Here is a 14,428-nt window from a genome sequence, read left to right as displayed (position 1 = left end):
TAAAGAGCCCTTTCCAAACCTCGAGGCCCACAATATTCAGACAGACAAGCAAATATGAAGTATACTTGGTAGAAGATCCAAGTTTTGAGGGCCCAGTTGCTACGTGTGATGCACAGGTAGTTTGGATATCCTTTATGATGGGAATGAATCTGCTAGAATGTTTAACAAAAATTGGATTACAATCTAAGATGTACACACTCCCTAAACAATTTACCTTTGTAGTCTACAGACTGTTCTGCCATTGAATTTACATACAATTATTTTTCTATTATTTTATTTTATAGTCGCTTGGACTCCAATTCACTGATCTGTGATTGTGAATTAATGTGGCTGGCAGAACTGCTGAAGAAATATGCTGAACATGGTAACGCCCAGACAGCTGCTACCTGTGAGCATCCCAGAAGGCTTCAGGGGCGGTCAGTTACAACCGTAACAGTACAGGAGTTTAATTGTGGTAAATTAAATTGTCTCAATTATTTCATTCTTGTTAACTAGCTGATCCCCTATGGGTTTGTTCATGGGTGGTTGGGGGCATGGAGAGGGAATGCAACAATTGGGTGGGGGGTGGAACACTTCAAGGGGAGCAAAGCAGTCAGATAGTTAATGCAACACTAGGCGAGCAGATGGATCCGTTGGGTGAAGTGAGAGCTGGAGTGGGAATGGAACAGAGCATGAGGCTCAAGTTCATGCAACAATGGAGGGAAGTTGGTTTCCTAAATTTGGCAACCTGAAGCAGCAAAATCTTGGGCTGAGGTCAGGAATGGAACCATTCTAAGGGCTGAGTCCATGGTGAGGGCAGAAGTGCCTCTAAATCTGTGGCCAGAAATAGAGACACAGCATGAACTCATTTTTCAGACTGAGGCTGAGATGCAGGCCAGTGGGAGTTGCAGGGTTGGTTTAGCAAAACAAATAGTAGGATTGCCATATCATTCTTTTGTTGTATATCACAAGCCTTCATATGTAGCCAGCTTTATTCTTGTCAAGCTTTACTCTGTTGTTTTCATAGGGAAGAAAATTGGACTTTATCTTAAAAGAGAAATCACTCATGCTACAATAAGCTTCCCTGGGTTTTAGTCAGTGTCACCAGATGGCAGGGAGCTTTGGGCCGTGATGTTCACTGAACCAAGAAGGAAAGTGGTTTTAAATTTTCATGGAGTTCTGATCAACAGAATGCTTACACAGTGACGCTGGTACATTCTGAGAGCTGTCATCTGTCTGATTGAGGCTTTGCTCAGGTTAGCTGACACATGATAGTTGTGGGAAGCTCGTCAACTGAATTCCTAGATGCGAGAGAGAGAGAGAGACACTCTGGACATAAATATTTCTGGGAAATTTTCAAATACAGCAAAAAACAACTGGATGTATTAAGTTTAATAATTCTGTTGTGAATTATGAAAGTTTTTATGTCCTTGGTGTACTGTCAAACCCAGGTACTTGCCAAAGACTTTTCAAAAAATATCTTGACGCATTTTAAGTGAAATGCTGAATAAAAGAGTTGTATCGAAGGACTGGAGAGAAGTAAATATTGTACCAATTTATAAAAAAGGATGGAAGGATAACCCAGGGAATTCTAGACATTGGTAATGGTTAAAATAGTAGTTATTCTAAAAGGAGAAATCTAATATTATAAATAGTCAATATAGCTTTTCAAGTAACAGATCTTGCTTGACTACTGGAGGTCTTTGAGTATAGAACTAAGTTAGTTGACCAGAAGATCTCGAATAATTAATTATACCTAGAATTTAGCAAAACCTTTGAAGCAGTACCACATTTTATATGGTAGAAAGGTTTCAAATAGGAGAGACATTCTTGAACTGGAGAACTGCTTCAGTTGGTAATGCAAATGGTAGTTATTAAGTCCGAGGGCTGGGAGTGGATGGGTGCCAAATAGATCAGTTCTGGAACCATTGTTGTTTTTGATATATATTAATGATTTGGAGGATGTGATGGTACTCTCCAAGTTCACTAATGATATAAAATTTGGAGGGGTCATAAATAGTAGGAAACAAGCAGACCAGGTCTGGAGGGATTGGGGTGGGTTGGGAGACTGAACCAAAATGTGAGGATTGTTGTTTAATGAAGAGCAGAAGGAAAGATGAACCTGGGGAAAGGAATCTAACAATGACAGTACAAAAATACATGAAAATAATGTACAGGAAACAGCAGGAGCGGCATCTGAAATAAGTCCTTAAATTCAATACCATGTGCAGTGGTAATAAGAAAGCAAAAAGCATGATGTACGGCTTGGGGGATAGAGCACAAGTTTCAGGGAGTGATAATTAGTCTGTATAAGGGTCTGGTCTGTCCCACCTTTAGTATAGTGTACCTTACTGTAACAAAGGGTGACATCCTTGTCTTGGGTGAATTCGGAGAAGTGCGACTAAGTTAATAAATGGGTAAGGCACCTGAACTAAGACAAAAAACTAAGGTTTCTAGTTATTGATACTTAAGAACATAAGAAATAAAAGCAGGAGTAAGCCATGCGGCTTGTTGGGCCCGCTGTGCCATTCAGTAGGATCATGGCTGATTTTTGACCTTACCTTCACTTTCCCTCCCGATCCCCCATCCCTCGAGTCCCTTAAAGTCCAAGAATCTCAACAATCTCAACCTTGTATATACCCATTGACTGAGGATCCACAGTCCTCTGGTGTAGAGAATTCCAAAGATTCACAATCCTCTAGTGAAAAGCATTTCTCCTCATCTCCGTCCTAATGACTGACCCTCACCCTGAGACTATTCCCCGCGTTCTAGACTCTTGAGCCAGGGAAAACAGCCTCACTGCATCTACCCTCTCAAGTCCTCTCAGAATCTTGTATGTTTCAATGAGATCATCTCTTATTCTTCTTAACTTCAGAGAGTAGGACAACCCTCACATCTCAGGAGTCAATTTAGTGAACCTTTGTTGCGACCCCTCTAAGGCTTCCTTATGTACTGAGTCTAAATCTGTACACAATACACCAGGTGTGGTATCACTAAAGCCTGTACAAATGCAGCAAGACTTCTTTACTCTTGAACTCCAACCCCCTTGCAATAAAGACCAACATACCATTTTCCTTCCTGATTGTTTGCTGTACCTCAATGTTGACTTTGTGTTTTGCATGCAAGGACACCCAAATCTGTCTGAACACCAACACTTAATAGTTTCTGACTCCTTTTAATCTGTTTTTATATTCTTCCTACAAAGTGAATAACCTCACATTTCCCCAAGTTATACTCCCTGTGCATCATCTTCCCCACTCACTTTAACCTGTCTATATCCCTTTCAGACTCCTTGGGCAGGATTTTAACTTTTGAACTCACTCATAGCAGGGGAGGCTGGCAGTGGGTGGGAAGCCCAACGGTTCATGGAGCACGTTTTGCCGCAGCACTTTAACTCAACCACAGAATTAACATCCTGCTTCCAGGTTTCCCAACCATTTGGGGTGCTTGGGTATGATCATGACATGCACCTGACTGTGCAATCCTATGTTTCACACAAGTTGGCTCTGTTGGGACCTCAAATGGCAAGTGTGTAGTGACAAAAGCTCTTCAAATAAAGAATTTTAAAGTATTGGTGAAGGGAAGGAAGTAGGAGCAAAATACATTCGGGGGGGTGGGGGGGAGGTCAGGAGATTGCTTGAATAGTTTAAAACCCTAAAACCATGGAACGATGGTTTCCTTCAACTCTTTCCTTGCTCAGGTCTCTCCTGGTGGCCATTCAATAGCTGAACCATACAAGTTAGGCAGGGTTCAGGTTTTATTTTTTTCCCCTCCCACACTTACCTTTTTCCTCTCTTTGCTTTTCCTTTTTCAGCAGTGCATGGCCACGCATTAGCAATGTGTGGCTGACTCACATTATCTCTCATTAATCACAACGACACGCCATCTTTCTTATTCCAGTTTTTTAAAAAACTGTTCATAACATTTTATTACATTAATACAATGTGAACAAGGAATGAAGGTTAAAATAAGTTCAACCTAGTCTGTAATACAATAAACTTACACTGATGGAAACATTAGCAAAACCTTATTGATTTTGCTCCACATCAGAATTTGTGTAAATGTCACAATGTTTAATAGAACTGCAGAGGTTTAATTGCCTCTTTCTATAACTTTGCTGGAGTAATATTGTTGTAATATGAAAAATGTGAAACCCCAATGCTTCCTTCTAGTAAATATTGAGCACTATAATATTTATGGAACTTATAATACATTCAATTTTAGTTTTTAAAAAATTATAATTTATTTTAAGTATAGAAGATGATTAAATTGAAAACCATTTCAAAGTCCTAACACATTATTTAAAATACAATGTATGCAGTTAAAATACAATGTATCCACCACAATCTTGATGCATACTGCTAATTATTCTTTAAACAAACTTCAGTAAACTTGTATCATAAATAGAATTTATATCCTTGCACTGTGAAGAATTGAATATTGATGTGTGTCACTCTGCTAACTGAGGATGTGCATCTTGTGTTGTGAAGACACAGATTGTTGTACAGCATTTTCCCTTTTAAGTTAACTGAGCAAAGTTGGGAAAGACTGTAGAAAAAGAGAGAGAGAGGGAAACACGGAAACTGGTCACTGAAGGCCTCGGGTGAGGTAAGTCCATACCAGAGTGGGGGGGGTTGGGAAGCGGGGGGTGATTCGGAGGGGAGGGGGTTTGATCGGGTAGACTGCTGATTCCTGGAGGGAGAATCGAAGGCCTCATGGTTGGGGGAGGTCAGTGACATTGAGAAGAAGATTGTGGTGGTGATAGGTCGTGACAGATTGCAGAGGCTCCTTAGGCAAGCACCTGGATCCAGGAGGTAGGTGTAAAGACACTGACTTCCTGAATCCGCCAAGCCCTCAACTTGATGAAGCTGCCAGGTCTAATGACCCTTAGGAAACCTGGCCGACCAGAGCTAAAGTTGAAAAACTGAATGATGCTCGCATTATCATATTTAAAGTTCCAATCCGCCTCCTTGCACCAGGTTGATCACCCAGCCTGAGCTCAGCCTCAGCTCAAGCTGGAAGTGGGTGGATTGGAGGTGGGCTTGGGCCAGGAAACAGATTTTTCACACTTTAACTCTCCCACCCACCTCAAACATATCTATTTTACATTAAAATTATCTCCCGCCCTTGTGTCCTCGATTGGTGTCTCGTTGGTAGTTTGCCGCCTGTTTAGCTTTTTTTATATAAATACTATTTGAATTAATTGTGATTTTTTTTGCCCAAGGAGCAATGTGTAAATATGATACCCTATAGATAAGGGTGCAATACACAAGATTTTATGTATATTAGCTGAACACCCGTGGCATTGCTCACATGTAGTCTGTGGTTTAGAGCACAGTTGTAGTGCTTAGTAGTTGCCCTTGCCTGACCAGAGGCACTACACTGGTAGTCTAGATTAATCCACATTTAAATGTTTTTGGTGAGAGAATCTTCACATCAATTGGACAAACCAAATTGGAGGATGAGATCACAGAGTGTATTTGGGACTGTTTCTTAGAACAATACGTTCTAGAACCTACCAGGGACCAGGCTATCTTGAGCCTGGTGTTGTGTAATGAGACAGGATTAATTGAAAACCTCATAATAAGGGATCTTCTCAGCAAGAATGATCATAACGTGATAGACTTTCACATTCAGTTTGAGTGTGAGAAATGTGAGTCCATAGCTAGTGTCTTAAACTTAAATAAAGGCAATTACAAGGCTATGAAGAGAGAGTTGGCTACAGTGGACTGGGAAAATAGGTTAAAAGTTAAAAGTGGCAGACATTTAAGGAGATATTTCATAACTCTCGTCAAAGATATATTCCATTGAGGAAGAAAGACTGTACCAGAAGGATGCACCATCTGTGGCTAACTAAGGAAGTTAAGGGTGGTATCAAATTGAATGAAAAGGCATACAATGCTGTGAAGAGTCCTGGTAGGCCCGAAGATTGGGAAACATTTTAGAATCCAGCAACGGATGACTAAAAAATAGAGGGAGAAATTAGAGTATGAGTGCAAACTAACAAGAAATATAAAAACAGACCATAAAAGCTTCTACAAATAGATAAAAAGGAAAAGGTTAGCTAAAGTGAGCATTGGTCCCTTAGAGGGTGAGACTGGAGAATTAATAATGGGACATGAGGAAATGGCAGAGGCTTTGAACAAGTATTTTGTATCCGTCTTCGCAGTAAAAGACATAAAAAGCATCTCAAGAATAGTAGAAAATCAGGAAGCAAAGGGAAGGAGGAATTTAACACAATCGCTATCACTAGAGAAAAAGTAATGGGAGTACTAATGGGACTAAAGGCTAAAAGTCCCCTGGATCTGATGACCTACATTCTAGGATCTTAAAGGAAGTGGCTGCAGTGATAGTGGATGCAGTGGTTGTAATCTTCCAAAATTCCCTAGATTCTGGAAAAGTCCCAGTAGATTGGAAAACTGCAAATGTAACACCTCTGTTCAAGAAAGGAGGGAAGCAGAAAGCTGGAAACTATAGGCCAGTTAGCATGACATTGAGAAAATGCTAGAATCCATTATTAATGAAGTAGTAGCATGACATCTAGAAAATCGTGATTCGATCAGGCAGAGTCAACATGGTTTTGTGAAAGGGAAATAGTGTTTGACAATATTAGAATTCTTTGAGGATGTGGTGGATAAAGGGGAAACCAGTAGATGTAGTGTATTTGGATTTCCAAAAGGCATTCAATTGGGTGCCACATCAAAGGTTGCTACACAAGATGAGAGCTTATGGTGTTGGGGTAATATATTAGCATGGATAGTAGATTAGCTAACTAACAGGAAGCAGAGAGTTGAGATAAATGGGTCATTTTCAGGATGGCAGGCTGTAACTAGTGGAATGCCACAAGGATCAGTGCTCAGGCCTCAACTATGTACAATCTATATTAATGACTTGGATGAAGTGTCCGACTGTATTGTAGACCAATTTGCTGATGATACAAAGATAGGTAGATTAGCAAGTTGTGAGGAGGATTCAAAGAGTCTGCAAAGGGATATAGGTAGGTAAAGTGAGTGGGCAAAAAGTTGGCAGATGGAGTACAATATGGGAAAATGTGAGATTGTACACTTTGACAGGAAGAATAGAAAAGCATAATATTATTTAAATGGAGAGAGACTGCAGAATGCTGTGATACAGAGGGTCCAGGGTATCCTTGTACATGAATCACAAAAAATCAGCATGTGGATACAGCAAATGATTAGGAAGACAAATGGAATGTCGGTATTTATTGCAGGGGGTTGGCGTATAAAAGTAGGGAAGTCTTGCTACAACTGTACGGGGCAATGGTGAGACCTCACCTAGCATATTCAGTTTTGGTCACCTTATTTAAGGAGGGATATACTTGCATTGGAAGCAGTTAAGTGAAAGTTCACGAGGCTGATCCCTGGGATGAGGAGTTTGTCTTCTGAGGAAAGGTTGCGCAGGTTGGGCCTGTACTCATTGGAGTTTACAAGATTGAGAGGTGATCTTATTAAAAAGTACAAGATTCTGAGGGGGCTTGACAGGATAGATGCTGAGAAGATGTGTTCCTTTGTGGGGGAATCTAGAACTAGGGGGCACAATTTCAATTTAAGGGGTCTCCTATTTAAGACGAAGATGAAGGGGAATTTCTTCTCTCAGAGGGTCGTTAGTGTTTGGAATTCTCTTCCCCAGTGAGCATTGGCAGCTGAGTCATTGAATATATCCAAGGCTGAGTTAGACAGATTTCTGATTGACAAGGGAGTCGAGGATTATGGGGGGCAAGCAGGAAAGTGGAGTTAAGGCCACAGTCAGATCAGCCATGATCTTATTCAGTGATGGAGCAGGCTCAAGGACCCAAATGGCCTACTCCTGCTCCTATTTCTTATGTCGTTATTAGAAGTCTGCAGATTGTAAATTTCTGGCAGAACAGACAGATGAAACTTTGGCTTAACATCTCATCTGAAGACTGGCACTTGCAGCAATGCGGTATGCTCAATGCTGAACAAGGATGTCATTCTAGATTATGTGTTGAAATCCTGACTCAAGCTTGGGGATACAATCTTCTGACTCTGATGTGAGGTTGCTATCAAGTGGACCGAGCTGGTACATGCTCCAAAGATGTCCAAAGTGGTTTTATGCTCTTGTACTAATAGTATATTGAGGGAAGAAGAAATTGAGGACTTTTGGTTTAAATTTATTAGGGAAGAATTATTTTGGATAGGAGGCATTCTTGAGCCTCAGCCATAGTCTACAATGAAGCACAAGTGCTCATCCTCAGTGCAGTGATAACAATGATCAGCTTTTGCAATTACTTCTGTGCCTTTTTCTGATTCAAAGTAAACAATTTTAGTTCACCATAAATCCCCTTTCCTTGCAGAAAGGCCTCGTATCACTTCTGAGCCACAGGATGTGGATGTTACTCTGGGAAACACCGTTTACTTCACCTGCCGGGCAGAGGGCAATCCTAAACCCAACATCATCTGGTTGCACAATAAGTGAGTACCAGGGGAGATGCAATGTGAAACCAAAAGTGAAGCCATTCATAGGTAGTGGGTGATGATCATAAATCAGCTTCAGTAAAGACTGCAAAAAAAAAAAAGTATCTATACACTTAAGCACATGTATTGAGCGCAAAATTATTTAGTGTAATCATAGTGTCCACTAGTGGGTCTTTCGTATTGATTTCAATTTGTGTAATTACTTTTTGAACTGCAGTCATGATGTCCTTGAACTTGTAATTTAAAGTGTTCATGAAGTGCATGCAGCCTGCCAGAATAGCAAAGGCTAAGTCCTCTTAGGGTAACTCTTGCATATTGCACAGTTTCTAATCATTGCGTGAGGCATGGAAACCACACTCAATCAGCAGAGGAAAATATCTGTGACGTGAGAAAGTAGGGAATACCAGTAGGCAATAACTAAAATGTCACTCATAGGTCAAATAAAGTTACAATAATAGAATGGCTGTAAGGAGACTAGCTATCAATCACAATAATTGGGCAGCAACAATCTGCTCTTTGTAACAAAAAAGCCCGATGTGGGCCGAGGATACTGAATTAGAAAACTTAGCATAGGCGGCCAGGGCATTGTTGAAGAGGTAGGTTCTGAAGATGCCCTTGAAGCTGGGGAGGAATAAGATGAGGTGTAATGGTTGTTCTCGAGCTTAAGGCTGTACCATCATTGATGGAATGAAACATGCAGCAAGCTGCTATCAGAATACCAGAGAGTGCAGACTGGGACATAGATTTGAGAAGGTTGAAGGGATGAGGAGGAATGGTAGAATGACCTAGGCATGGAAGTGGGCAATGTTACAGAAATGAAGAAAGATGGTTTTGGCGATGGACAGGATATGAGCTTTGAAGCACAGCTCATAATCAAATAAGACAATGTGGGCATGCACTATAGGGTTTGCCTTGAGCAAGCAGACAGGGAGGCAGCTGGAATCAGCTAGTTGATTGCAGAGTTTCTCACTGGAGCCAAACTGATTCACTTCAATCTTGCAAATCTTAACTTGGAGGATGTTCCAGCTCATTCACAATTTGTGACAGTCAGTAGCTGTTATAAAGCAAAGATGCTGAAAAGCTGCTAAATGTTGTTTTAAACACTATTCCTACAGATTTCCTGCAGGGACTGGTGTAATAGTTAATTTGTTATGGCTGTCTATTCCCAGAAAATTTCCATTTAATTGAAAAGTTTCTTCAAGTTATTGATACCATGTTGACATGTTCCTATTAACTGTTGTATCCTGTGTAGTCTTTGGCTCGACAATTCGTTTATTACAAATGATACAAACTGCTAATAGACAAGTAACAACAATTTTGTCTGTTACTGTTTTGTGTTAGAAGGATCGTCACATTTGCTGTTTGTTGAATCTTACTGTGAGTGCTTTGGTTTCCCAAGCAACAACCGTGACTGTGCTTTAATTGGATGTCAATTGCTTTGGGGCACCCAGAGAGACGTAAGATATGACATAAAAATGTTAACCAAGATACCAAGAGAACTCATCTGCTCATCTTTGGAAAAAATATCAAGATCAACAGGTATACCGTTTTGGATACTATTGCGGGGGACGACTTACCAGGGGTAAGCAATGGGGTACAGGTATCTGGCACAGAGTCTGTCCCTGTTGCTCAGAAGGGAAGGGGGAAGAGGAGCAGAGTATTAGTCATTGGGGACTCCATAGTTAGGGGAACAGATAGGAGGTTCTGTGGGAACGAGAGAGACTCACGGTTGGTATGTTGCCTCCCAGGTGCCAGGGTTCTTGATGTTTCGGATCGTGTTTTTGGGATCCTTAAGGGGGAGGGGGAGCAGCCCCAAGTCGTGGTCCACATAGGCACCAACGACATAGGTAGGAAGAGAGATGGGGATTTAAGACAGAAATTCAGGGAGCTAGGGTGGAACCTTAGAGCGAGAACAAACAGAATTGTTATCTCTGGGTTGTTGCCCGTGCCACGTGATAGCGAAGCGAGGAATAGGGAGAGAGAGGAGTTGAACACGTGGCTGCAGGGATGGTGCAGGAGGGAGGGTTTTGGTTTCCTGGATAATTGGGGCTCTTTCTGGGGTAGGGACCTCTACAAACAGGATGGTCTTCACCTGAACCAGAGGGGTACCAATATCCTGGGGGGGAGATTTGCTAGTGCTCTTCGGGGGGTTTAAACTAATTCAGCAGGGGAATGGGAACCTAAATTGTAGTTCCAGTGTACAGGATGTTGAGAGTAGTGAGGTCAGGGATAAGGTTACAAGGACGCAAGAGGGCACTGGCAAGCAAGAACCTGGTTTAAAGTTTGTCTACTTCAACGCCAGGAGCATCCGGAATAAGGTGGGTGAGCTTGCAGCATGGGTTGGTACCTGGGATCTCGATGTAGTGGCCATTTCGGAGACATGGGTAGAGCAGGGGCAGGAATGGATGTTGCAGGTTCCGGGATTTAGATGTTTCAGTAAGAACAGAGGAGAGGTGACTTAATAGAGACATACAAGATGATCAGAGGGTTAGATAGGGTGGATAGTGAGAGTCTTTTTCCTCGGATGATGATGGGAAACACGAGGGGACATAGCTTTAAGTTGAGGGGTGAAAGATATAGGACAGATGTCAGAGATAGTTTCTTTGCGCAGAGAGTAGTAGGGGCGTGGAACGCCCTGCCTGCAACAGTAGTAGACTCGCCAACTTTAAGGGCATTTAAGTGGTCATTGGATAGACATATGGATGAAAATGGAATAGTGTAGGTCAGATGGTCGGCGCAACATCGAGGGCCGAAGGGCCTGTACTGCGCTGTAATGTTCTAAATTCTAAATGGTAAAAGAGGGGGGGGGGTGTGGCATTGTTAATCAAGGAGAGTATTACAGCGACAGAAAGGACATTTGAGGACTCGTCTACTCAGGTAGTATGGGCCGAGGTTAGAAACAGGAGAGGTGAGGTCACCCTGTTGGGAGTCTTTTATAGACCTCCAAATCGTTCCAGAGATGTAGAGGAAAGGATAGCGAAGATGATTCTCGACAGGGGCGAGAGTAACAGAGTAGTTGTTAATGGGAGACTTTAACTTTCCAAATATCGACTGGAAATACTATAGTTCGAGTACTTTAGATGGGTCAGTTTTTGTCCAGTGTGTGCAGGAGGGTTTTCTGACACAGTATGTAGACAGGCCAACCAGGGGCGATGCCACATTGGATTTGGTACTGGGTAATGAACCCAGCCAGGTGTTAGATTTAGATGTAGGTGAGCACTTTGGTGATAGTGACCACAATTCGGTTAGGTTTACCTTAGCGATGGGCAGAGATAGGTATATACCGCAGGGCAAGAATTATAGCTGGGGGAAAGGAAATTATGATGCGATTAGGCAAGATTTAGGATGCGTAGGATGGGGAAGGAAACTGCAGGGGATGGGAACAATTGAAATGTGGAGCTTATTCAAGGAGCAGCTACTGCGTGTCCTTGATAAGTATGTACCTGTGAGGCAGGGAGGAAGTTGTCGAGCGAGGGAGCCGTGGTTTACTAAAGAAGTTGAAGCGCTTGTCAAGAGGAAGAAGAAGGCTTATGTTAGGATGAGACGTGAAGGCTCAGTTAGGGCGCTTGAGAGTTACAAGCTAGCCAGGAAGGATCTAAAGGGAGAGGACACGAGAAGTCATTGGCGGATAGGATCAGGGAAAACCCTAAGGCTTTCTATAGGTATATCAGGAATAAAAGAATGACTTGAGTTAGATTAGGGCCAATCAAGGATAGTAGTGGGAAGTTGTGTGTGGAATCAGAGGAGGTAGGGGAAGTGTTAAATGAATATTTTGCGTCAGTATTTACAGTAGAGAAAGAAAATGTTGTCGAGGAGAATACTGAGATTCAGGCTACTAGGCTAGATGGGATTGAGGTTCACAAGGAGGAGGTGTTAGCAATTTTGGAAAGTGTGAAAATAGATAAGTCCCCTGGGCCAGATGGGATTTATCCTAGGATTCTCTGGGAAGCTAGGGAGGAGATTGCAGAACCTTTGTCCTTGATCTTTATGTCGTCATTGTCAACAGGAATAGTGCCGGAAGACTGGAGGATAGCAAATGTTGTCCCCTTGTTCAAGAAGGGGAGTAGAGACAGCCCTGGTAATTATAGACCTGTGAGCCTTACTTCGGTTGTGGGTAAAATGTTGGAAAAGGTTATAAGAGACAGGATTTATAATCATCTTGAAAAGAATAAGTTCATTAGCGATAGTCAGCACGGTTTTGTGACGGGTAGGTCGTGCCTCACAAACCTTATTGAGTTTTTCGAGAAGGTGACCAAACAGGTGGATGAGGGTAAAGCAGTGGATGTGGTGTATATGGATTTCAGTAAGGCGTTTGATAAGGTTCCCCACGGTAGGCTATTGCAGAAAATACGGAAGTATGGGGTTGAAGGTGATTTAGAGCTTTGGATCAGAAATTGGCTAGCTGAAAGAAGACAGAGGGTGGTGGTTGATGGCAAATGTTCATCCTGGAGTTTAGTTACTAGTGGTGTACCGCAAGGATCTGTTTTGGGGCCACTGCTGTTTGTCATTTTTATAAATGACCTGGAAGAGGGTGTAGAAGGGTGGGTTAGTAAATTTGCGGATGACACTAAGGTCGGTGGAGTTGTGGATAGTGCCGAAGGATGTTGTAGGGTACAGAGGGACATAGATAGGCTGCAGAGCAGGGCGGAGAGATGGCAAATGGAGTTTAATGCGGATAAGTGCGAGGTGATTCACTTTGGAAGGAGTAACAGGAATGCAGAGTACTGGGCTAATGGGAAGATTCTTGGTAGTGTAGATGAACAGAGAGATCTTGGTGTCCAGGTGCATAAATCCCTGAAGGTTGCTACCCAGGTTAATAGGGCTGTTAAGAAGGCATATGGTGTGTTAGCTTTTATTAGTAGGGGGATCGAGTTTCGGAGCCACGAGGTCATGCTGCAGCTGTACAAAACTCTGGTGAGACCGCACCTGGAGTATTGCATGCAGTTCTGGTCACCGCATTATCGGAAGGATGTGGAAGCTATGGAAAGGGTGCAGAGGAGATTTACTAGGATGTTGCCTGGTATGGAGGGAAGGTCTTACGAGGAAAGGCTGAGGGACTTGAGGTTGTTTTCGTTGGAGAGAAGGAGGAGGAGAGGTGACTTAATAGAGACATATAAGATAATCAGAGGGTTAGATAGGGTGGATAGTGAGAGTCTTTTTCCTCGGATGGTGATGGCAAACACGAGGGGACATAGCTTTAAGTTGAGGGGTGATAGATATAGGACAGATGTCAGAGGTAGTTTCTTTACTCCGAGAGTAGTAGGGGTGTGGAACGCCCTGCCTGCAACAGTAGTAGACTCGCCAACTTTAAGGGCATTTAAGTGGTCATTGGATAGACATATAGATGAAAATGGAATAGTTTAGGTCAGATGGTTTCACAGGTCGGCGCAACATCGAGGGCCGAAGGGCCTGTACTGCGCTGTAATGTTCTAATTCTAATCTTTTATATCAATCTGAGAGGGGAGACAGGGCCTCAGTACACATTTGAAAAAGAACCAGTATTTGTCCTCTGTTGCCACTTTATGTTACTTCGTTCTGCTTTTGAGGATTGCAACAAGTTCTTCAAGGTGTTAACAAGGTATAGATGCTTTTCATTACATAGTAGCCTATGTGTTGCTTTTTTGAATTTGTGTGTGGTCTTCCTTTGTTAACAGTCTGATAATATTTCTCCATAATCGAGTTTTCCAGACCATCCAGTGACAGCTTGGTAAAGGAGCCTATTTGAACTTGAAGTTGAACATTTCTACACAATGTTTCATCGATTGCAGCTTGATTAAACATGTGCCATATTTATATTGGTTAAGGTGGCTCATAGAGGGAACTATGTATAATGAGAACCTTTTTATGTAGCCTGATGCAACATTCATGAGATGCATGGAGTTCAATTGATTGAAGATCTCAAACAGGTTCATTAACAGCTAACAAGTATATACAGTGCAAAGCTAACCATTTACAGGACTTGCATCTTAGTGTTAGAGTTACTGAGTGAGAGT

At 42.2% G+C, this 14,428-nt stretch overlaps 1 protein-coding gene across 3 annotated transcripts in view; it reads left to right on the top strand.

Moving 5' to 3' along the window:
* The window catches only part of LOC137378176 (peroxidasin homolog), a 272,519-nt gene that overhangs the window by 168,671 nt on the left and 89,420 nt on the right, over nt 1-14,428 (top strand). For 2 of the 3 annotated variants that reach the window (XM_068048332.1, XM_068048333.1), the window contains exons 7-8: nt 285-454; nt 8,315-8,432. In XM_068048332.1, coding sequence (XP_067904433.1) covers nt 285-454; nt 8,315-8,432 — 288 coding nt within the window. Of the gene's footprint in view, nt 1-284; nt 455-8,314; nt 8,433-9,810; nt 9,975-14,428 lie in introns of those variants that run through there. The other variant, XM_068048334.1, reaches the window with a different exon arrangement.

This window comes from Heterodontus francisci, chromosome 16 (assembly GCF_036365525.1).
Source record: "Heterodontus francisci isolate sHetFra1 chromosome 16, sHetFra1.hap1, whole genome shotgun sequence".
In the NCBI taxonomy this organism is placed as follows: Eukaryota; Metazoa; Chordata; class Chondrichthyes; order Heterodontiformes; family Heterodontidae; genus Heterodontus; species Heterodontus francisci.
Note: the sequence above shows the minus strand (reverse complement) of the source record. Positions and strands in the feature narration are given on the sequence as shown.